Source organism: Humulus lupulus, chromosome X (genome assembly GCF_963169125.1).
Source record: "Humulus lupulus chromosome X, drHumLupu1.1, whole genome shotgun sequence".
Lineage (NCBI taxonomy): Eukaryota > Viridiplantae > Streptophyta > Magnoliopsida > Rosales > Cannabaceae > Humulus > Humulus lupulus.
The window spans coordinates 11,727,755-11,753,026 of NC_084802.1; the positions used below are offsets into that span (position 1 = coordinate 11,727,755).

At 31.9% G+C, this 25,272-nt stretch overlaps 2 protein-coding genes across 2 annotated transcripts; one reads left to right on the forward strand and one right to left on the reverse strand.

The window, feature by feature from the left end:
• Positions 1–10,716: 10,716 nt before the first annotated feature.
• On the forward strand, positions 10,717–11,646 carry LOC133805511 (alpha/beta-gliadin A-IV-like). The gene is made up of 2 exons (XM_062243691.1): positions 10,717–10,809; positions 11,323–11,646. Exons 1-2 carry the CDS (start codon positions 10,717–10,719, stop codon positions 11,644–11,646), a joined length of 417 nt encoding a protein of 138 aa, XP_062099675.1.
• Positions 11,647–14,760: 3,114 nt separating this feature from the next.
• On the reverse strand, positions 14,761–16,000 carry LOC133803600 (flavonol 3-sulfotransferase-like). The gene has a single exon (XM_062241695.1). It carries the CDS (start codon positions 15,892–15,894, stop codon positions 14,893–14,895), a length of 1,002 nt encoding a protein of 333 aa, XP_062097679.1. The 5' UTR covers positions 15,895–16,000; the 3' UTR covers positions 14,761–14,892.
• Positions 16,001–25,272: the final 9,272 nt, after the last annotated feature.

Here is a 25,272-nt window from a genome sequence, read left to right on the forward strand (position 1 = left end):
CGGCATTAAGGAATCGTAACTGTGGTGCTTATTGGAACGGTCTCCAAGCCTTCTTGAGAATGGAAAAAGAACACGTAGACTGCGACGGGAGAATTTTATGCCCGTGTGTGAGGTGCCTGAATGTTAAACTACAAACTATAGATACAGTGGAGGCTTATGTCTTTGACAAGGGTTTTCAACAGAGTTATCAAAAGTGGGTTTACCACGGTGAGGTGGAAGCTAGTGTCGCCAATGAGGTAGTTGAGGAGAATGAAGATGTAGACGAGATGGTTGACGTCATTGATGATTTCCTCTTACCGACAAATGCAGAGGAAGCAGATGGTGTGTCTGGCAGTCGAATGGGATAATATTATGACGAGTTGTTCGACGAGATTGAAGCTGAGTTGTATCCGGGTTGTGATTGGATATCATCCTTAAAATTTTTGGCGAAGTTGATGCATTTGAAAGTTAGAGGGAAGTGGCCAAATAACTCTTTCTATGAATTGTTGAAGTTACTAAAATTCGCATTTCCGAAAGATAATAAAATTCCCCCAACACACTATGAGGCGAAAAAGAAGCTGAGTAAGTTAGGGTTGGGATATCAATCAATCCATGTGTGTAAATATGATTGTTCCTTATTTTATAATGAGCATGCAAGCAAAGATTCATGTCATGTGTGTGGGAGTAGCCGATGGGTCAATGAAAAGAAGAAGGGGAAAAAGGTTCCACACAAGGTGATGCGTTACTTTCCGTTGACTCCCAGATTAAAGCGAATGTACAGTTCAAGACATACAGCTAATGACATGTTATGGCATCATACTGGGAGATCAATAGAAGATGGGGTGATGCGTCATTCGGTTGACGGGTCTGCATGGAAAGACTTTGATGCCACCCATCCTGATTTTGCAAAAGATCCTAGAAATGTTCGTCTAGGCTTGGCTGCTGATGGGTTTAATCCTTTTGGCAACATGAGCTTATCATACAGCATGTGGCCTGTGATTTTTACGAACTACAATCTCCCCCCTTGGCTATGCATGAAGGAGGAGTATTTTATGCTAACTCTGCTTATTCCTGGGCCAAAATCACCAGGAAAAGACATGGATGTATTTCTAAGACCCTTGGTGGATGAGTTAAAACAATTGTGGATTAACGGGGTCGACACAAGAGATGGCACAAGGAATGAACTGTTCAAGATGCGTGCAACCCTTCTGTGGACAATTAACGATTTCCCTACTCGTAGTAGCTTGTCTGGTTGGAGCGGGTAAGGGTATAAAGCATGTCCAACGTGCAATGAAGATACCACTTCCATTCGAGTGATTGGTAAGACATCGTATGTCGGTCATAGGCGATTCTTGAGGAGTAATCATAAGTATAGAAGGGACAAAGAATTTGATGGAAAAGTTGAGAAAAGAAATCCTCCACAACAGTTTACTTGTCAACAAGTTTTAGATCAAGTCAATGCTTTACCGCTTCAAGTGTCTGGTAAACATGACAGATTTGGGGGGCGAAGCACAAGCGAGGTGCAGAGGAAAGTAATTGGAGGAAAAAAAGTATTTTCTATGAACTTGATTACTGGAGTTCAAATCAGTTAAAACACAACCTAAATGTGATGCATGTTGAGAAGAATGTGTGCGACAGTCTCCTTGGGACTTTGTTAGATAATGATAAATCTAAGGACACCACTAATGCAAGACATGATTTAAAGAATATGGGGGTTAGGAAATCATTGTGGATTTACGAGGATGCCAATAAAAGGTTAATGAAACTGCATGCTCCATACATGTTCACTTTTGAACAGAGGCGAGATTTTTGTCAATTTTTGAAAGGAGTGAAGTTGCCCGATGGTTTTTGTTCTAATCTAAAGAAAAAAGTCACAGACAATGACTCAAACATTGTTGGGTTGAAGTCCCATGATTGTCATGTGATAATGCAACGATTACTTGCAGTAGGTGTTCGCAAGTTTTTACCAGAATCTATATCCACTACCATCACTGAATTGTGTAATTTCTTCAAACAATTGTGCTCTAGGGCACTGAACGTTTCTGATATGGAGAAGGCTAAGGATGACTTGATTATTATTTTATGCAAGATGGAGTTAATCTTCCCTCCAGCATCCTTTGACATAATGATCCATCTAGTTTTGCACTTGTCTGATGAAGCAATATTGGGAGGACCTGTATTTATGAGGTGGATGTATCCTTTTGAAAGATACATGAAAAAATTAAAAAACTATGTCAGGAATAAAGCTCGTCCTGAAGGATCTATAGCATAAGGATATGTTGCAGATGAGGCTTTGACATTTTGTTCAATGTATTTCAAAGGTGTGGAAACAAAATTTAATCAGCCTGATCGTAACGAAGATGCACCGTATGTGAATAAACACATCATAGTGTTTGAATCTCAATGTCGTCCTCTTAGTAAGGGAATTCCTGTGCCCCTCGATGAAAATACTCGGAATAAAGCTGAGTGGTTCATATTGGATAATTCTCCAGAAACTGAAGTGTATTTAGAGTAAGTACATAATTAATATTCATTTTATTATTTTTTCAATCTACTCCTTAATTAACAATATTGACATTGTTAATTAATTAACAGGGAACACCTAACAGAGGTGCAACAAAGAGATATGGCTGCCAATCATAAATTGATACATAAGAAAGAGTTTCGTTCATGGTTTCATAAGAAGGTAACTTGTACTTAGAAAATTGCATACTACAAATTACATTCTCATTCTAATATATTTCTTTATTATTAGATATATGACTTGCACTAGCTTGGGTCATTAGAGCATGCTGATGAATTACTAGCTTTAGCATCTGGGTCAGATCTATTGGCTTACTCCTACCAAGCATGTATAGTGAACGGAGATCGATTTGTTTCATACAATCGAGATCAGAATCGAATTACACAAAATAGTGGAGTGTGTGTTGCTGGAACAGAAGGTTTTAACTATTACGGGCAACTTGAAGAAATACTCCAGCTGTCTTTTACTGGTTCTTATTCGGTGGTATTATTTCGATGTAAATGGTTCAATACAGATCCGAAAAAAAAAGAAAACCATCACTGTAAATAATATTACTAGTATCAATGTTAGCGGTGAATGGTATAAAGATGAACCGTCCATACTAGCTAGTCAAGCAAAACAAGTATTCTACACCGATGATCTCGTTAGAGGACGAGATTGGAAAGTTGTCCAAGAAGTGAATCATCGGCAAGTTTGGGACTTTCCAAATGCTTCAGATATGATTGTTGATGTTGATGTTGTACATGACACCAACTCATCGAATTTTGTTTTGACTGTGGATCTCGGAGAGTTGGTTGTTCAGCAATCTGATGTACCAGCGACTCAAGTCAACACGGCCCATCGACCTTCTTTAGTTGTTCAAGAAGATGATGGATTTATTAATGACAATGAAGATGATATGGCAGACAGTGTAGAAGAAGCAGAAGATGAGGATGAATTAATTGTCGACCTTAGTGATGATAATACTGATGATGTGTGCCCGATAGATGTTGATGTAATTAGTGAGGATAGTGACTATTCTGCTTAGTTTTGTATCTAGTGTTCAATGTATTATACATATTGAGAAATAAAAAGTTCGTTTCCAAATAGCATGTTTCAAATTACCTAATCAATTGAAATAATATTCAATAAATTAATTATAAATAATAATTAAATATTAAAATAGATAGGTTAAATTATTGTCGTGTTAGTAGATGTCAGCAGATATGGCTAGAGCTCACGGTGGAGACGCTGGCGGTGATCCTCCACCGGATCCTACTAGGATCCCGACTACATGTGAGTCAGGTAATTTTTTTGTTATTTTATTTACTCACATATGTTTATCATGTATATACTAATATTCTATGTATTATTAATAAAAAAAAAATACAGGAATCCCAACTAAGAAAAAGGGTCGTGGCGCAGCTATTGGAAAAGATCTAGAGGAGAGGCGGCGTAAAACTGGAAAACCACTGGAAGTAACGTTTTGCCCACGAACGTACAAGGTTGTTGGGGGCGAGCACGCTGCTTTTTTCCGCCTTGTGGGAACCCAAATTAAAACGAAAGTTCTCGGACATTACGGTTCTTGGGAATTAGTGCTTAAACAATACAAGGATCAGGTCCTTGGCATAATTCAGGTAAAAATAGTATTAAATATATTTTTTTAAAATTTGTCTTTAATATAGTACATATATTATTAATCTGTTTAATTTTCAATTTAGTACTATTATCAAATAGCTGGCCGCGAGGATTTCTTAAAGTTTTTAGATGGTATCGATCGAGAGATGAAAGACCGATACCGTAATAGGAAAACACTAAGACACGAACACTTTGAGAAATACTACAATGGACCGGAGGATTGGGATAAGGTTCTAAACAACCCAACCAATGATGTTAACAAGGAGGAGTGGAAGCAGATCTATCAGTTATTTACAAGTCCACAATTTATTGCGCGCTCCATAAAGAATAAGGAAAATCGGAAGAAACAAAAGTATTCTACAACGCAGGGTACAAAATCGCTGGCAGCCATCCGTTTTGAAAAAGTAAGTAAAAGATAAAATATTATCAAAATTATGTTCTTTTAAATTATATGTTCTCTAACATTTGGGTTATATTTTTTAGACGAACCCGGACCTCATTGAGTCATGGAAGGATTATCATTGAAAGAAAGCAACAAATGATTTCGTGAACGATGATGCTCGCCAAGATTATGTAAGTTTGAATTATATTTTTTAATATTAATAGAGTTATACACTACAAAAAAGGAGACTTTTGCCGGCGCAAATTTGCGCCGGCAAAAGTATGGTTTTGCGCCGGCAAAAACCATTGAGTTTTTGCCGACTCAATTTTGCGCCGGCAAAGAATCGCGTCGTATCTCCGTCGCTAATTCCACTTTTTCCGACGCAAATATAATGTGCCGGCAATGGCCTTTTTTGGCGACGAAAAAATACGCCGGTAAAAATATGAATGCGCCGGTAAAAAAATCTGTCACGATATTGTGAAAGACACTTTTAGCGGCGCAATAATGCGCCGGCAATAGTTTAATTTTTTAGTGGCGCATTTTTGCGCCGGTAAAAGTGTATATGTGAAGTTAAGATTGAAACCTTTTGCCGACGTAATTTTGCGCCGGTAAAAGTATTTTTAAAATAATAATTTTGATTAAATTACTAATATTATTTTCAATATATTAATATTAATTAATAATTTTCAATTTTAATATATATTAATAATTATTTAACTTTTTAGTAATATTATTTAATCAGAAATAAAATTAAAATTAAAATTTTATAAATTAATAAATAAAAAATTACAACTATTAATATTTATTGTCTCCACTAAACATGAAAATATAAAAGTAATTTAGTAAAATAAATGTCTCATAAATTAAATTTTAAATAAATAGAAAAAAAGTTCTACAAATGAGTACTGGCCGCCTCATCATTCCCGCCCCCGTCAGCATCATTGTCCTCGTCCGAATCCTGGTCTGGTAAGTCAACAGTAAAACCAGGAGCCAATTGACCAACCTGCTTCAACAAAGCACTGAGCAGGAGATCTTGACGCCGTTGACGACTCTCAAGTTTAGTCGCATGCTTCTTTAGGTTCTGATTTTCTAGCATAATGTCCTGATTTTGCTGCAAAATGGTGTTCACTTTAGGTGGCAATTGCCCGGACATTTGAGAAGTTGACGAAGATGCTGCCCTCTTTGCGCCAATTGCCTTCAACCTAGGCAACCCCCCAAACCCTTTCTTATAACGCGAGCGGGGTCCAAGGACATCTGTGACAATATCCATATCAGGCGGGAAATGACCGTCGACATTATCGCCGACACAAGAAGCAGCAGATGATGCAGGGGCCGTACTCTGCGATGCTCGACGTTCGGTCATCTCATTCTGCACAATAAAAAGCACGTATTTCGAATTCCAATATAACATTATTTGAAAACCTAACTTATAAATTTTTAATATAACAACATATAAAATATAACTTTATTATCTATCTGCCAACATCCTATCATTAATGACTGCAGACCAGTGATTGAAAAAGAATGTAATTAATTTTGTTCCCGTATCAGGGAGCAAGTGGGCTAAAGTAAATTTGGTCATGAAAATCCATTTCTGATTGAAAATCATGAAGATATTATTGATATATACGGTAGGTGCAGTTAATTCCATTAATGGGGAATTTACGTCTCCAAACATATACATCAACTACATTTGCATGTTTTTCAGTCAGAAATGGATTTTCATGACCAAATTTACTTTAGCCCGCAAGCTCCCTGATACGGGGACAACATTAGTTACATTCTTTTTTTATCTTAGTCCACAATCATTAATCATAAAAATATTGGCACATAGATTATACAGATTTCATTGTTAAAAATTTAATTAATAATTAATAAATAATTACTAATTGACAACAACCAATTAATAATTAATATTTATTAATTATTTACTAAACTTTTTTAAAGTTAAATGATCATAAATTAGTTAAGGTTATGCAACTTACATGTTTTGTCGCCGCTGCATCACTAATCCACTTATCCTTCTTCTTGTGCAGGTGCTCGAATGTGTTGATCATGCTCGGGAGCTGGCCAGTAGATGGGTCCATCTAAAAAAGCAAATTATTTAAACATTGTGACATTTATAATATTTTCGTAAATGTAAGGATATAAGCTATTATAATTTACGTGATCATAAACATGGGCAACGATGGATTTGGAACCGTGTCCTCCTGGTATTGTCATTTTAGCTCGAGCTTCTTTATTTTTCTTCGATATACGCTTCAAAAAGAAAACAGTACTCATTAATCTAAATTGTAATTTTATAATTAAAAATTAATGTAAAATCTACGGCATACCTGGTGAGAATCAGAAGCCCAAAAATCACACAAAATTGCCCAATCAGAAGAAGTAATCGACACAAAAGGTTTTGACTTCGCTCTCTCATTGTCCACCTCTCCTCCAACATCTACCCAGTGTTTCTTCATCGTGTGGCGCCAATCAGTCAGATGTTTTTGCATTTGTCTTACCATGGCATCGTTGATTACTGGATTGTCTTCTGGATAAATGAATTTTTCCTAAAATCACAATTAAAATTGGAATTTGTTAAAATATTATGAAGATAGACAAAATATTTAATAACGAGTTATTAAAGGTTTAAAGAATGCATACAGATGGTCTCTTTCGAATAACTTCGATATCAGCTGGTTTTACTTGTTCCCAAGCTAGTGTAGTTGGGGGTACGGTGCTACGCAAATAACGAGCCATGGAATTGTTGAACCACTTGCCGTACTTTTGAATAGCTTTTCCAGTTTCTTTATCAAACTCTACTTTCAAATGACTAACTTTTTTTATGGCCAGCTCCTTCTCGATATTGGCACCGTAATAAGCTCCCCTGCCTCTCTTGGAGCCACCACGTGTGTCATTACTTGTTTCGACCATTCTACATTAAAATATTCATTAATTAACTAATTCAAATTATGTATGTCTGTTGTTTTTTGTTATAAAATTAACATTTATTCATTATGGTATTTCCAAACCTACCCTATTCCGACCTAGTGGATCCCTTGAAGATAGTAAGGAGTCATGTACTTCTCCTCAGTTTTTTAAAATGTTTCTCAAACATTTTAAAAAAATGAGGAGTAGTACATGAATACATTATCTATCCCCAAGGCATCCACTAGGTGCATCACTATTGTTTTTTGTTATTGAATTAACATTTTATTACTTATTGTCTTTCCCAACCTACCCTATTCCGACCTAATAGATCCCTTGGAGATAGTAAGCAGACATGTGCGACTACCCATTTTTTCAATATATTTCATCAAATATATTGAAAAAATGAGTACCAGTACATGAATACATTGACTATCCCCAAGGCATCCACTAGGTGCATCTTCAGCGGGAACGTCATCTTCAGCGTAAACATCCTTCAGGATATCCGCTATCTCATCTCTATCATGATCTCGTACCACAGCTGGTGGCGACGGCAGCGCCTCTCCATGGTAATGCCACACTTTGTAGGACTGTACGATGCCATTGTTGAATAAATGCATCGAAATTGCATTTATAGGCTGGAACTTAACATTCCCACATTTCTTGCACGGACAGCGAACCAAACCCCGATCGTTCAACTGATTTTTGGCGATATCGAAGAACTCCTTAACACCATTTCTATACTCCAGAGACCAACGATTCCTCGCACTCATCCAGCTCCTGTCGCTCGCCATCTTTAAGCGAAATAATTAAGAAAATATTAATAATTGTCTTAAAATGAGGGAAATGATAGTCAAAGTATTTCATGACTGTTTGTCTCCCTAATTATCACTAACTGATAATAATATCCTATCCCTGGCAAAAATAATTATTTATAGAGATATTTGCGGCTAAATTACTCAAACTTACAACTTACTAACACTTACATGACACGTGACACCACATGATTAGTACACATTATTATTATTATTTTAAATAATTTTTCATAAAAAAAATCATTTTATATTTTTATTTTTTAAAAAAATCCAATTTATTGTTTTCCAATTTAAAGGTAACAAAAAATAATTTTTTTTTTCATTTTTTACAAAAAAAAATAATAATCAAATTTGCTGCTTTTAATCAATTATTTAGGATTAAGTAAAAAAAAGATTTAATATTAAATTATTGCTTAGATTTTAAACAAAATTACTTAATCTTTAATTGCAAACAAGTATACAAAATGATAAATAGGAAGATTTTAATAATAATAATAATAATAATAATAATAATAATAATAATAATAATAATAATAATAATAATAAATTAAAAAATTTGATGATATTAACAATATAAAATTAAATTTAAAAAAACATGTATTTTTCATACTTAATCTTAAGTTGAAAATTTTTTTGAATTTTTTTTAAAAAATGTAAATTTTATTTTTTTGTTAAAATAAAAATAAATTAAAAATTATTTTAAGAATAATAACAATGTAGATCAATCATGTACTGCTACGTGTCCGTTGACTAGTCTACTTTAACATTTACTTATTTATTACTTTTAATTTAAAATTAATTTAATTATACATTAATCTCCATTTTGTAATTTTTTATTAAATTCTTTAATTTATATTGGATTATTTACTTAATCAATAATAATTTTATTATATTTATATTTTATTAAATCATTAATATTTTTAAATTTTTCAATTACAAAACATCTAATATTAATGTTAAAATTAATTATTAATTATTATGATTGGTAATTTTATTTTATTTAAATTATAGTTAAAAATTATTTTTCTGATGAATTTTTAATTATACTTAAATTTTTATTTAATTAATTATTAAACTTTTATTAATTTTACTAACTCCAACAAAATTTGAGCAGCATAAAGATTATATTTCAAACTATCCCAAAAATTGAAAAACCTACAAATTAAACACATATATAACCAGAATATTCCTAGAGCAATATACAGAACATTCTCATAACATGCACAACATAAACAAAGATTAATAACATATATCAAATCTTTTTATATCATTTTATATCAGTAACATCAAAACAATTTATTTAATAAATATTTATAAACAAATAATATTTAATATAAAAAATATAATATATATTTTTTTAATATACATAATCTAATCTATTTTTTAATATACATATTAAGCATTAAAATTAAAAAATATACATACTCAAAATCAAATTTTTTTAATAAATACTAAAATCGTATTTTATTTTTCATTATTAATCTCATTTTTATAAAACTACACATGTTTATTTATTTTTTTAAAAGAAAAATATAACTATAATACCAAATATCACACACATACATTTATATTAATCAATTTTCTAAAATTTTTTAACATTAAATAAACATATATACACACACATTTACACATATACATAAACATATATCCATACATATACTGATATGCATATATATAAATATTCAGATATATAAATATATACATATACATATACTGATATATATAAATATATACATATATATATAAATTGATAAATATAAATATATATATATATAATCAGATATATATAAATATATATATATATAACGAAATAAATATATATATATAAACTGAAACATATATATATATAAATATATAAACTAACCTTTTTAGTCTTATTTTACTGAGAGGAGCTACACACCTGTTTATATTAGGGAGAGAATAACAAAAAAAAATACAATTACAAAACAAAATATAGAGAAAAAAATCCAAAAATGTTAAAAATACCGAATACTAACCATGAGAGATAAGTTTCACTAACCTTGAAAGAGAAGCCACGGTGGGATTATGGCTCACGGTGGTCGGAGAGATTATCACAGAGGAGAGAGAGAGAGAGAAGCTTTGTTTCGAAATTGTAAACTGAAATGGGGAAGAAGGAGGCTCGGGTGGCTGGGTATATCGTTATAACTTTTGCCGGCGCGTTTCGTTGCGCCGGCAAAAGTCTAAAACTGCGCCGGCAAAAGTGTTTAAGTAAACCCTAAAATAAAACGACGTCGTTTTAACTATCTCGACTTTTGCCGGCGCGTTTTTGCACTTTTGCTGGCGCAACTAAACGCGCCGACAAAAGTATGCCCACCTACCTTATTTCAAACGTGTGAAAATTTAAAAAACACGTTGACTTTTGCCGGCACGCTAGGTGAAATGCGCCGGCAAAAGTTTGTATGTTTTATTTTGAAAATCTAGCATTACTTTTGCCGGCGCAATTAGTGGTTGCGCCGGCAAAAGTAATGCCAGATTTTAACACGATACTTTTGCCGCGCAACCCCCGAATTGCGCCGGCAAAAGTCACCTCTACCAGCGTGAATTTGCGCCCGCAAAAGGTTTGATTTTTGCCGGCGCAATTCACGAATTGCGCCGGTGAAAGTAATTTTTTCCGGCGCAATTCGGAATTGCGTCGGCAAAGAACTGGTTTCTTGTAGTGATATTTAATGTTAGTGTCTAACATTTTTTGAAAACAGGAAAAACTGAAGGCTGATTTTGAGTTACAAACTCAGCAAACATCCACTGATGCTTCTAATAATGATAGTCCGTCATCAGTTGATCAGGTGGAGGTGCTACAAAAAGTATTAGGCCAAAGGCATGGACATGTGCAAGGAGTGAGCCGCAAATTGAAGGGGTCGGGGTCGGGGTCGGGGTCGGGGTCGGGGTCGGGGTCGGGGTCGGGGTCGGGGTCATCATCTACCCAACACTCTCACTTCAGCGAGTCTCAAGTTCCTCCTCATCATTCAAGAGAATATATAGAAAAATTGGAGAATAATCTTCAGAAATTGACTGATCAAGTTAATTTCTTAACTCAATTTTTTGTACCTTCATTTCGTCCACCAAATGTTCAGCTGCTGCCTGTGCTTGATAGTGACAATATTTCTAGGGCTTCGTCTTCTCAACCTCCAGCTTCAACTCATCCTTCTATGTACGGGGCAGTGCTGTCTCAACATATGGTACCTCCATATATGTACAGAGCAACACCTTATCCGTGGCCGATTCCACCGTCCTCCCAGCCGTCGTATCCCTATATGTATGGAGCTGGATCGTCTACATTACCTCCCCAATATCCTTGGCCGATGCCGCCACCGCAGCAATCACAACCACAGCCATCGCAACAACCACAACAAGAAGACAATAGGAAGGAGGACGAGGCAGCTGATTTAGGAGACTAGGTTTATTTTATTATTAATTATTGTTAAATTTTATGAACAATATAAATATTTGTTATGTTAATGTATTATGAATATGTACAATTGTTATTTTAATAAACTAATTTGAATATTTAATATAATATTTTTATTTTTAATATATTTGTTTTCAATTATTTAAAATTTAAATAATAATTTCGTTAAATAATTAATTAAAATTGTATTTAATTAGTTAATTTTATTATTTTTTTATAAATAAAATAGTATTAGGGGCGACACTGTTGCCCCTGATAATATGCCACGTGTAAACATTTGGGGCGACATATCATAGTATTAGGGGCGACACGTCGCCCCTGATAATTAAGTATTAGGGGCGACTAATGGAATATCAGGGGCGACATATCGACAAAAATAATTCAAAATTTTCAAATTTTAGAGGCGACATTTCAAGTTTTAGGGGCGACTATCGTCGCCTCTGATATTTGAATATCAGGGGCGACCCTTCAAGTCGCGCCCTAATGTTCCCTTTAGGGACATTTTTTCACAGGCAACTCATCAGGGACGACTTTTCGAGTTATTAGGGGCGACATGCGTCGCCCCTAAAACTCATTTTTGTTTTAGTGTGCTGAGTTGACCGTTAATTCTGTTAGTACTAGATAATGAGTTTGTTAAGTGTCTAAAACCCCAACAACTCTCAACTTATATCACAAAGCGTGACAAACTCATTTTGTCACATTATTTTAATCTAACATTATATTATCATAAATAATATAACATACATATTTTAAAAAACAGTAATTAAAATCCAAAGTAGATTAACCGCTTGCATATAATAATAGCATATATATATCAGGTCAATATGATTTGAGAATTACAAAAGGCAGCAAATAAAGGAAGTAATACTCAAGAAAATGTTTATAACTATTTTTCAAATTTATCTGAAAACGCTCTCAACATAAATCAAAACATAGAAAAAGAACTAATTAAACAAGAACAACATGTAGAAATGAAATCGATTCTTGGGAAAACATTTCAACTTGATAAGTATATATATGAACAAGAAATGATAACGTACGTGCTCTAAACCACTAAGAATAGACAATCACCATTCTAAGTTCTCAACTTATTACTCGAAAAATAATTTGATCAAATGCCAAAGGAAAAAATAATAATATCTTACATAGTTGAAAAATGAAGAAAATTTAATTGGATTTGACAAATTACGTACAATCAATATCTTTGAACAAGTTTGAGTCCATTATACCCATGAAACTATTTGTTAATGTTTTTGTGGTTTTGTTTGTAATTTTTTTTGTTGTTTTGTTATTTTTATAAAAGAATCAAGTTGTTTATTTAAAAATTCAAAGTTTGAGACCATTATACCCATGAAACTGTTTTTGTTTTTGTGGTTTTGTTTGTAATTTTTTTGGTTTTTTTTATATGTTATTTTTGCAATTTTTCGATGTGAATTCAATGAAATCTTTAGGTATGTTTTGAGGGTTTGAATTTAATGACAATTTGTGTTTGTAATCTTTTATCAATAAATATTAGAAACTATTTATATAAAAATGAATGTATTTGAAAACCTAAGTTTTAGCCTATCTTTCCAGTTTTACAGTCTTCATCTTGATTTATGTTTGTATATTAACAACACAATTATAAGAGTTGACACACAAGAATTACAAGTTTCATCTGCACTGAAAATACATTTCAGCCTACTAGTGCTTGGGTTCCCTGAACCAGGGTAAAAACTCTCACTATATTCAGAAGTAATTTTACATAAACCAGTTCAAGAATCAATATGTAAAAACTGTACAAACTATCTCAAAATACAGTAAAGCTATTTACCCTAAACAACCAAATCCCTTAGTTATAAATGCAAGATCCCCTTGCTTCAATGTTGAACTCCCTTCAACAATATCTCAAATCCGAAAACCTTCGGATCTATAGCATCAAGAGCCAGCTGAACTCCTTCAGCAATCACGACTTGATTCCAGAGCTTGCACAGAAACCTTCAACCATCTTCAATGGAGTTTCTTGCCAACACCTGCAAAAATCAATGGAAGAAAAAGAAAGAAAACAGAGCAAAAACACCCAATCGAATCTATCGAACAAAGAAAGTTGGTTATAACTAATTAACCAGCCCAATATATATCCTTGGCTGTAATTAGGTTTAATCCCGAACCAACTAACAACTATAACTCACTAACAGCCTTGTTTTACACACATGCTGACGTGGACTCTAACTAAAAATGAATATACTCCAGACATAATAAAAGTTCATTCCAGACGCGACTGGACCTAATTTGTCATACACAAAATATCGGTCCTTACAGTATTTTAAGTGAAAGTATTAGTAGTACGTCTTTTTCGAATACTTAGTTAAACTTGATCGTGTACCCCATAATTGATGCTTACCATCTAATAAGTATATAAATTTGAAAGAGCTATCAGAATATATAGTCACCTACAATTATTTCGTCACTGCAATTTTCTTTTATAGAACTTTTTGTACTTGTTTGGTTTTAATCTCGTAAATCCATTTTGCTGCTTTTGTTTTTTTGTTACGTTTTGTTCTTTATCAGATTTTTCTTGATAATTAACTTGTGAATGTGATTTGATGTACCAATTATTGGTTCATAGTTGAAACATTATTTTAAAACGTTCATTGGCACCCAAAATGCTATTTTAGTGGAAAAGAAAGCCCTTAAAACTTTATCAATTTAATAAGATATATTACTCTTCTCAAGATATATAATGAAAGGTCTCGATTGAACTTTTATGTGCATAAAACATATGAGAATTATGCATTTGAGTCTCCTCAGATTCCACCACAAATACATAATAATGTTCTCCAGTATTGTTCAACATGATAATAAAATATGTATCATATTTATATAGGAACTCTCTTTGAACTTTTGAGCCAATTATTACCTTATTGCAATAAATTCTATATTGTATCAAAACTGGTTAGACTAGTTGTTCATTCATCTTACCATAGACTAGAACCACTTTTGATTCTGCAATATTTTGTTCATAATTTTAATAACAATGTCAACACTTAACAAAAACTACTAACGACTGCAACTGCATGTATTATTGCCGTTAAAATATTTGAATTGATACATATATACGTAGAACAATTAACAATATTTAGTATTTATACCACAAACATCATCACTTCATACAAAGATATATAGCAATAACAAGTTCCTTTTTGCCCTAAGACAATGGACAAAAATATGAACAAAAAAATAAAATCAAAGCTAGCTAGAAATTAAACATTAAACCAGATTGTCCAAATTTTTCTTGGATGAGTTTTTTTCCACGCTCTGCCATTTGAGGTGTTAAATAGTTCATCCAGTCTCCCATCTCACCTTTCCTAAAGAATGAACTATTGGACAGCTCGAATAACCCAATAGAATATTTACCGGTCTTATTGACACTTAAACTTTTCAAATGCTCCAAGCTACATAATCGTTCTATTTCTTTCGGAACACCTTGGTTTTCTTCCTCAGCTGAAAATGGAAATCCCAAAAACTCTGCTATCTTTTTAATGAAAAACACATTGTCTCTTTTAAGGTCTTCATATTTAAAAAATAATATCTTGTGAGGCATCTCTAAGCTTGCATTCCAAAACCCCAAAACATGGTCCCAAAATGGTCCAAATGCATGGATTCCTTTACAAAACATATCGAAAGACTCTTCTAAATGGCGTGGTTCAATGCTATCCCCAAAAAATTTATGAGAAAAGTGCCAATGAGAAACAAATACATCCAATGGATTTCTACAAATGTATACAATTTTACAATCTGAGTGCTTGATGGAAGGTGGTAATGAAGAGTAAGGAATATGTGTATTCATAATTCTTGGCATCATGTTTTCGATGGGTAATGATGATAATTCAAGCAAGGGGATAAGGTGGTGTGGATTGGTAGTAAACAAAGGGCTATTGTTATTATCATTAGTGCATGGTTTGAAATCAAGATCAGTACGTTTCATAATTGCAAAAACAAGAGATTTTAACCAAGTAGTACCTGATTTTGGACATGAAGCTAATAAAATATCTTCATTTCGTGCCACAAATCGAGTTTGAAGGGATATTAAACCTTTTATTGAAAACTCTTGAATCCAAAATCCTTGGTAACGATAACGATAGACATCACCAACCGGGTCTTTAACTTTTTCAAGTTTTGCCAAAATGTTATCAACTGTCTCATCTGTCTCAACTTCTTCCTCCTTGTTCTTCATACTAACATTTGATATTTCCATTATAACTGGAAAATAGAAGCTCAATTATATGCAGAAAATTATTCTCCCAACAAAGTTGTAAAGATATATGCTAGAGATCAGGAGTAGTGAGTGACTACACCTTCAATCCTTTAAATATAGCAATGAAAAAAAAAATATTCATTATCTTTTTATTTATTAGATATAATCTATAAATTCAATTCAATTCAATCATTTCTTTCTTTATGGGACAAAAACAACAATAATAATGTTTTTGTTGCACCTACAGACTTTCGGTGATACATGATATCAAAATAATTGGAGTAGGTCACCAACTAAATACTATATGGCCAATTCTTTTAAAAAATAATATGTGTCTATTCTTTTCTCTTCCTCGTCTTTACGTGACTAAAAGTAAACATCATCGATCGATATATATTCACATAAATGCAAAATTAATTTTAACGTTGGTGTAATTATTGTTGTGTAAGTAGCTAGAGAGCGATAATATTTAGTTTATATTATACTTTTTAATATCCCAATATCTGTCCCACCAACTAATTTAAGACACCTCAATTAATTTAATTAACTATTAATAAAATTATTTGACAACGTTAAAATGAATTAACAAAAAATTCAATTCTCTCTCTTCAATTAATACTAAATTCTCTCTCCAATAAAAATAATAATAATATCAATTTATTTTTAAAAAAAAAATCTCAATTTAAATTTAACAATAATATTCATCCGTTAAATATAAAATTAGTTTAAAATCCTTATTAAAATTTAATCTCAATTAATTAAAAGTCTAATTTTGTTGGTAATCAGTCTAGTTAAAAGATAAAAAAATTTTAAAATATTTTTCGAAATAAAAATAAAATAGAAAACCACATTAATACTATTGCTCTCAACGTTAAAGGAAATAAAATACATAACCTTTCTTTATAAAAGATAAAATCATAAGTCATTACCAACATAACATAATTATATGTGATTTTTTTTTTCAAAACAAAAAAGAAAAGGTTAAAATCGTCCCATATTAATGTTAAATTTAAATTAAAAAAAATACAATATTAGTCCCATTTAAATTAGGGGAATAGCAATTCTTATTCAAATTAAGATTATACAATCAAATTTTCATTTTTTTTATTTTTCCTATTATTTTGCATAAGAAAATGCTCTTTCTTCGCTCCTATTTTATTGTAGAAGAATACATGTAAGTGCTAATTTTTTTTGAAAAAAAAAAATACATATAGTTATGTTATGTAGGTAATAACTTATGATCAGATTTTAACTTTTATAGAGAAATGCTATGTATTTTATTTCCTTTAATGTTGAGAGCAATAATGTTAATGTGGTTTTCTATTTTATTTTTATTTCCAAAAATATTTTAAATTTTTTTAGTCGTTTAACGTAACTGATTACCAAAAAAATTAGACTTTTAATTAATTGAGATTAAATTTTAATAAGGATTTTTGATAAATGTCACCAAAAAATAGGACTTTTAATTAATTGAGATTAAATTTTAATAAGGATTTTCAACTAATTTTATATTTAACTGGTGGATATTATTGCCAAATTTAAATTGAGATTATTTTTCTTTTAAAAATAAATTTATATTATTATTATTATTTTTATTGGAGAGAGAATTTAACATTAATTAGGAGAGATAATTGAAAGCTTCATTAATTTTTTATATACGCCATATATATATATGTTATACCAGATTTCAAGCTATGTTAAATGTAACCTCGAAAGTTGGATTCACAAACGAATGGACTCGTAAGGTTTAGAGTATGCTCTAGGACTAAATATCGAGCCTGCAAGACTGAGACGACCTCGAATATGGTGATCTCGAAGTATTCACGATCTCGGAAGGTAGCCCTGGAGACGCATTTATCCTCAGGGACGACCTCGGATCAGGGGTTCCGAGCTCGACGCACATACGAGCTCGAAAGCTAACGAGAAACCTGGGAGGCTAAGGCCTTGGAGATATATGATAAAAACTGAGAATATCTATAAGTGTTGTCCATAAGAGACGTAATCTTCATTTATTATTTTAAATCCCATAAAGTCGTGGGATATTATTTGGTTAATTATTCGCCCCCTGGTCTTCAGGAGACGTTTCCTTTTATATCTGATTATAGGCATTTAAAGCCATTTATTTTATTTACACAAAAAGAGTAACTACCCAAAATATGTGGGATATTATTCTGCAACTTTCTCTATAAATAGAGAGGTCATGCACCATTGTAAGGGACCGAAATTCTGAACCTTGAGAGAAAACTCTGAAGAATTCATGCTTAAGAATTTTCAGAGATAATCTTGAGTTTAATAAAAGAGACTCGTGGACTAGGCAGATTTAACTGCTGAACCACGAAAAAAATCGTGTTTTGTGTTGTTATATTTTAATTGGTCATTACTGTTTGTTGTTTACGTGCTCTTCTTTCACTGATTGACGAAAAACGGCGTCAACAATATATATATATATTAGATACAAGTAACATGCAATGTACATTTTTGTAGTTTTATTTATAGAATTTATTAATTATTTTTATTAAATTTATATTAATGTCATATAAAATTCAAATAAATATCCTGTTGTAATTAAATAATTTTTTTTATAAGTTTATGTTTGTTCTAGTTTTTGAATTTAGGAGTGACAACAAGAGATTATATATTATATGTTTAATGTAATATTAAATATTATACATTTTAAGTTTCTTGCTAGTTTTTTTTTAAAATAATTTGTTGCTAATTGACAGTAGATTATTAAATATGTTTAATATGATATTATTCTAATAAGTGAGTTTAAGTTTAATTAAATTTTATTTAAGTTATAAATTTTATTATTTTTAAATAATTATCATTGTAAAACATCTAAAAGTATCATATTTTAATTTGTTTAATTATTTATTATTTTTAAATAATTATTATGGTGAAATATCTCAAAAATATCACATTTTAATTTGTTTAATTATTTATTATTTTTAAATAATTCTCATTCTAAAATATCTCAAAAGTATCTTATTTTAATTTTTTTATTATTTATTTTATTTTATTTAAGTTTAAGTGATGTTTACAAACTACCCTTAAATATAAGAATATTCTGTTAAATATAAGAATATTTTGTTAAAATTAATATTAAAAAATGTTAAAACCAAGAATTTTCAACTTATTATATAGAATATATATATATATGAGTATATGAATTCATACACAGTGACATAAATATATTTTTATAGAATGGCATGAATATATAATAGGGAAATTACCCAATATACTGTTTGTTACCATTTTTTTTTCATTTTTACGTCATTTTTTATTTCCTTTCATTGTTATAATTTTATTTATGCAATTATACGGTTTGTTTATGCAATTATATGGTCTAAATTACCCTTCCCTAACCCTTAACGTTATTCAGCTTGGAGAGTTCTCCACCTCCGTGTCAAGAGACTACAGCAGCCTCTCTTCACCTCCGTGTCTCCACCTCCTCTCTTCTCACTCTCATTTTGTCGGAGCCTTTCGTCTTTTACTCCTCTTCCTCTCGGCAGCGCAAGCTCAAGGAGCTCGACAGCCTCCAAGTCTATGCTCGTCTCTTAGTCCTCTCCATCTCGGCGGCGCAAGCTCGAGGAGCTCAGCGGCAATATCAATAAGCCTTTTTTTCTGCCTTTCCGTCTTGCAAATTTCATGTAAATTTCCAATGACAAATTCTGGTTAAAGCATATTAAATAAATGATACATATATATATATATTCTTCTGCAATGAATTTGCAACTGATTTGCCAAACTGTAATAATGTGAAAACTCCAACTTGTTTTCTACGTGTAGTAGTATAAAAGGAGCTCCAACTTGTTTTCTATGTGTAGTAGTAGTAAATGATGCAAAGAGAGAAAATGGGAGGTTTGCAAGTGTTTAATTTGCAAGAAAATGTCAAGGGAAAAAAGAGAGATAGAGTACCCTGTCCTTATTGTGGAGGACCTGTGCTGGAATGAATTTTAGAGACCCATTTGTTGGTTTTTTGTATTCCAATTCCCCACAAACTTAGAACCAAATTTTATTTCACCATTTGCTCCACTCACCAAAACCTCTCTCAAAGTTGTTATTCTCCTCTGTTTTTTGACAAAACCAGACGATGGTTCTCCTATCTCTATAAATGCTGCTACTGGTCTTTCATTTTAATTCTTATTGTTATAAGAATATTCTGATGATTTGGTTTTCAAGGATTTGGTGGGAAATTTTCAGAAATGACACTTTTATTTATTTATTGGAAGTATCTTTTCTCCAAACATTTTGTCATTGATTTCTGATTTTAATATGTAATATCGTTGTGAGGTCTATGCCCAAATTAAATATTGATTTATGGAATTAGGTGGTTCTGACTTGTGTTTTCATGTCCAATCGTATACTCTAATAACTCTAATAACTCTTTTTCATTGATCTATATACTCATGTTTTCCATCTATTTATTAACATTAATGTATATAAATTATATATATATATAAATATCTAGCTATATAATGCTAATATATTTTAGCCCATAGGGGCAAGGGTGATTAGGAGAGTGTTCTTTTGAGGGGCAAGTTAGAGATTCAAATGTTATTCTTATTTGTTAATTGATCATATATCTTAAGCAAGTTAGAGATTCAAATGTTATTCTTATTTGTTAATTGATCAAATATCTTAAGCAAGTTAGAGATTCAAATGTTATTCTTTTCTGTGTATCTATACTTTTGAATCACTTTACTCTCTCACTGCAACTCATTGCAACCCACTGCAACTCCTATTGTGAGTTATCCATATGAATTACGAATACAACCACATGCAACCTAAACCAACATAAGGCTAGTCCAAGTGCAACCCAATGCAACTCCTAATGTGAGTTATCCTTATGAATTACGAATGCAACCACATGCAACCGAGAGCAACACATGACTAGTCCAAGTGCAACCAACTGAAACCCACTGCAACTCCTAATATGCGTTATCCATATGAATTACGAATGCAACCACATGCAACCTAAACCAAAATAAGGCTAGTCCAAGTGCAACCCAATGCAACTCCTAATGTGAGTTGTCCATATGAATTACAAATGCAACCATATGCTACTGAAAGCAACACATGGCTAGTCCAAGTGCAATCCACTGCAACTCACTGCAACTCCTAATATGAGCTATCCATTTGAATTACGAATGCAACCACATGCAACCTAAAGCAATGCATGGCTAGTCCAAGTACAACCCACTGCAACTCCTAATGTGAGTTATCCTTATGAATTACGAATGCAACCACATGCAACCGAGAGCAACACATGGCTAGTCCAAGTGCAACCAATTGCAACCCACTGCAACTCCTAATATGAGTTATCCATATGAATTACAAATGCAACCACATGCAACCTAAACCAACATAAGGCTAGTCCAAGTGCAACCCAATGCAACTCCTAATGTGAGTTATCCATATGAATTACAAATGCAACCATATGCAACTGAAAGCAACACATGGCTAGTCCAAGTGCAACCCACTGCAACTCCTAATATGAACTCCTAATATGAGTTATCCATATGAATTACGAATGCAATCACATGCAACCTAAAGCAATGCATGGCTAGTCCAAGTGCAACCCACTGCAACTCCTAATGTGAGTTATCCTTATGAATTACGAACGCAACCACATGCAACCGAGAGCAACACATGACTAGTCCAAGTGCAACCAACTGCAACTCACTGCAACTCCTAATATGAGTTATCCATATGAATTACGAATGCAACCACATGCAACCTAAACCAACATAAGGCTAGTCCAAGTGCAACCCAATGCAACTCCTAATGTGAGTTATCCTTATGAATTACGAATGCAACCACATGCAACCGAGAGAAACACATGGATAGTCCAACTGCAACCCATTGCAACTCCTAATATGAGTTATCCAAATGAATTACGAATGCAACCACATGCTACCTAAAGCAATGCATGGCTAGTCCAAGTGCAACCCACTGCAACTCATTGCAATTCCTACTGTGAGTTATCCATATGAATTACGAATACAACCACATGCAACCTAAAACAACACATAGAAAGCTTGAGTTACCTCTATGCAACCGAATGCAACTAAATGCAATTCTTAATGCAACCTAAAGTAACCCACATGCAATTTCAAATGGAATCTTACATACACGCCCAATGCAACCATCTGCAACCTTATATACACGCTCATTGAAACTAATGCAAGCGTAACCTACCCCAATGCAACCCAATGCATATTCAAATGTAACCCAAGTTTGCAAAATAAATTATTAAAATTTAACCAAGTGCAACCTCAAATGCAAGCCCAATGCAACTTAAAGCAACCCGTTACAATCTCAAATGCAATCTAATGCAACTCAAAATACCTTATGCAACCTCAAATGCAAATTACAACTTGCTATGCAACCTAAAACAACTTATAAAAATTAATTTATATATTTCAGCATGTTAAGCAACTATATATAAATCTCATTATGTAAATTAATCATTCTTATGTAACCTTATGCAATCCATTTTAATCGATAGCATCTTAAAAACTCATGCAAATTTTATCATGTTAAGCAGCTATAGCAACCTCATATTGTAAATTAATCATCATTATGAAATCCAATGCAACCGAAAGTAACTTAAAAAAATTCATATACAAATTTCAATGACTTAAGCAATCTAATTTGAAACTAAAGCAACATAAAAAAAATCTTCATTTGCAACTAAAGCAACTTCAAAATATCATATGCAAATTACAACATATTGGTACATTAAGATGTAAATCAAATTTTTTTGGCTTTCAAATGAAGAAAGGTCACAAGAAAGCATTGAACATATGTGATTCCATCATGGTAAAAAAAATAGTATTTCATTAATTGTTTTAAAAATTTAAATATACATATAATTTTATATATGTATATATATAAAGTTATTAAAGTAAAATGTCTAATTCACTGATCATTACTAGTTCTGATGGGTAATTAATTTAGACGAATGATAGAGAAAAATATGAAAAAGGACATGACTCATTATCAAAGTTGGAAAACATGTAAATTTAGGTTGAGAAAACCAAATAAAGCCTCAAAAAAACTAAAGAATAAAGTTAAGACCGTATTCTAGAAATAAAAACTTAAGAATTATATATAAATGAAACATTTTTTAAAAAACCGTATAAATGAATAAAGAATTTTCTATATCCGTATAGATGAAAAAACCCCTATATAATACCCTCCACATGATATCTTGTTAACGGTTAGATCCTTAATTTATGGTTGGGTAGTTCAAAAAGAAAAAGTCAATAGCTACGTATAATATATAATCATGTATCTATATATATATATATAAAATCATGTAAACATATAATCACGTATATGTGTGATGACAATTGCTAATTATATAAATAGTGTAAAAGATAAATCTCAGTATGATTCTAGTCATGCTAATATTTTTTTAAAAAGAAAAAGAAAAAAATAACGGGTCGGGTCAAACCCATTCCAGAATTAGGACTCTTGTGGGGCGGGATGGGGCAGAACCTTAACGGGGCGGAACCGACCCGTCCTGCCTCATTTCTATTCCTATCCTCCCATAGAAACTTAGTCTAAATACATATATTTTGGATGTTTTATCACCAAAAAAATGCAAGATCTTGTCGTAGAAGAAATCAAACACAATCAACTGATGCAGTTAATTGAACACAATAACTTACTCAATCATTGTTATTTTTCTTCATAAGAATGTGTTGAATTTATTATTTTTGATTCATCAAAGAATCACACTTACCACAATGATCTCCAATATGTTGTCCAAGTTTTTCTGATAATTTCTTCCAATTTTTAAAACCATCTCTAGCAAATGTGTGACCACAACTATGTTTTCTATTATTGTCTTTAAAAAGATAGCAACATATACAAAATATAAAATCTTTGTTGATGCTATATTCCAGCCACGAAGAGTATGTCTCATACCATGAAATGTTGAATTGACGTTTCACTTCCCCATAGTAAGGAGAAAACTCATGAAGTTTCCGTTGACAAGGCTCTTGCTGTAAATAATGTCTTCGAATTTCATCTTAAATATTTGGGTTGTAATGAGAAATTGGGGCTCACAATCCATGATCACTCGTATTAATAGAAATATGTTGCCTCTTTCAACTGTTCTTAACTTCTACTTCAGAAATATGTGACAAATTTGGAACTTTATTATAAAATTTCTCCATATCTGTTTCATTTATAATTTATAAAATTAAATATAACAGAATAATAAAAATGAATACACATATTTCAGTAAAATCCAATCACATTAAACAATTAATTATATCATTATAATTTATACACAAATATGATTTTGTTATCTTATACATTGCAATTAGATTCCAAACCTTATCATTATTATACATCATTTTTTTATGCACAAATATGTTTTACAATATACATAAGGACAATCCTAATTCTTAAGTACATAATTTTTTATTTTCTTAAATTTATTGATAATTTCGTAATCAACCCCAATTTGTTTGTGTGCTTCTTTGTAATAACTTGATATTATTAAAGATTATAGTTTTTTAATTTGGTTAACTACTCTCTTTGTCTTTCAAATTTTGTTTAACTATTCTCTTTGTTCTAAATCATAAACATGATTTATATATTGGACGTGATATCATGACTAGAAATAATAGTATATAATTGGTGGCTTGCACCAATTATTATGATAGGAAATCCTGGAGGAAGATCTTGTGTTGCCGAATGCCAAGTCAATGGATAAATTGTCACCTAGCAATTATTATGATAGAAGGTCAGTAGGTGCAACCAAAAAACATTAATTGATTAAGGCAGTAGATGCAACTAAAGCATTATATTAATTGAACATGTGATACATGAAAAATAAATTATTGAATTAAAAATAGGCTATCTAAAGCAAAAGAGATTCGATACAAATTTTTTTCTCCAATGTATATTGAAAGGATTGAAGATGTGTAGACTCACTCACTACTCACCACAGACCACAGCCTCTTTTAAAACAATTGGGAGAATAGTTTTCAAAATTTGAGCTTTTATTGTGGCATTCAAATGGAAGTATCAAGTGTTATTAAGAAGAATAAAGGGGAAGAAATGGAGCGAGAAGAGACTCTTGATGAAATTTTGGCAAAGCTTGAAAAAGTTAAAGACCAGGACGTGATGTCTATTATTACCATTTTTGAAGCGTAAAATAATAGATAGGTTTAAAAAGTGAATTGTGCAACAATGAGAATGTCTACAATACATAGCTATTATTACAAGAATACCATGAAGGAAGCTTACATAAACAAACAAGCTCTGTCAGATAACACGTGTGACATTTTAGCCTTCTCCTGCAACCTACGTGTTGCATTCTAGACTTTTCTTGCAAGTAACGTGTTTTATTTTAAC

Excerpts from the sequence above, each read along its gene's own strand:
- LOC133805511 (XM_062243691.1), top strand. The coding sequence starts at position 10,717 with ATGCCAGATTTTAACACGATACTTTTGCCGCGCAACCCCCGAATTGCG. Across the intron at positions 10,810-11,322 it reads TGAATTTGCGCCCGCAAAAG|CTGCTGCCTGTGCTTGATAG; the intron begins GTTTGATTTTTG and ends CCAAATGTTCAG.
- LOC133803600 (XM_062241695.1), bottom strand. The coding sequence starts at position 15,894 with ATGGAAATATCAAATGTTAGTATGAAGAACAAGGAGGAAGAAGTTGAG.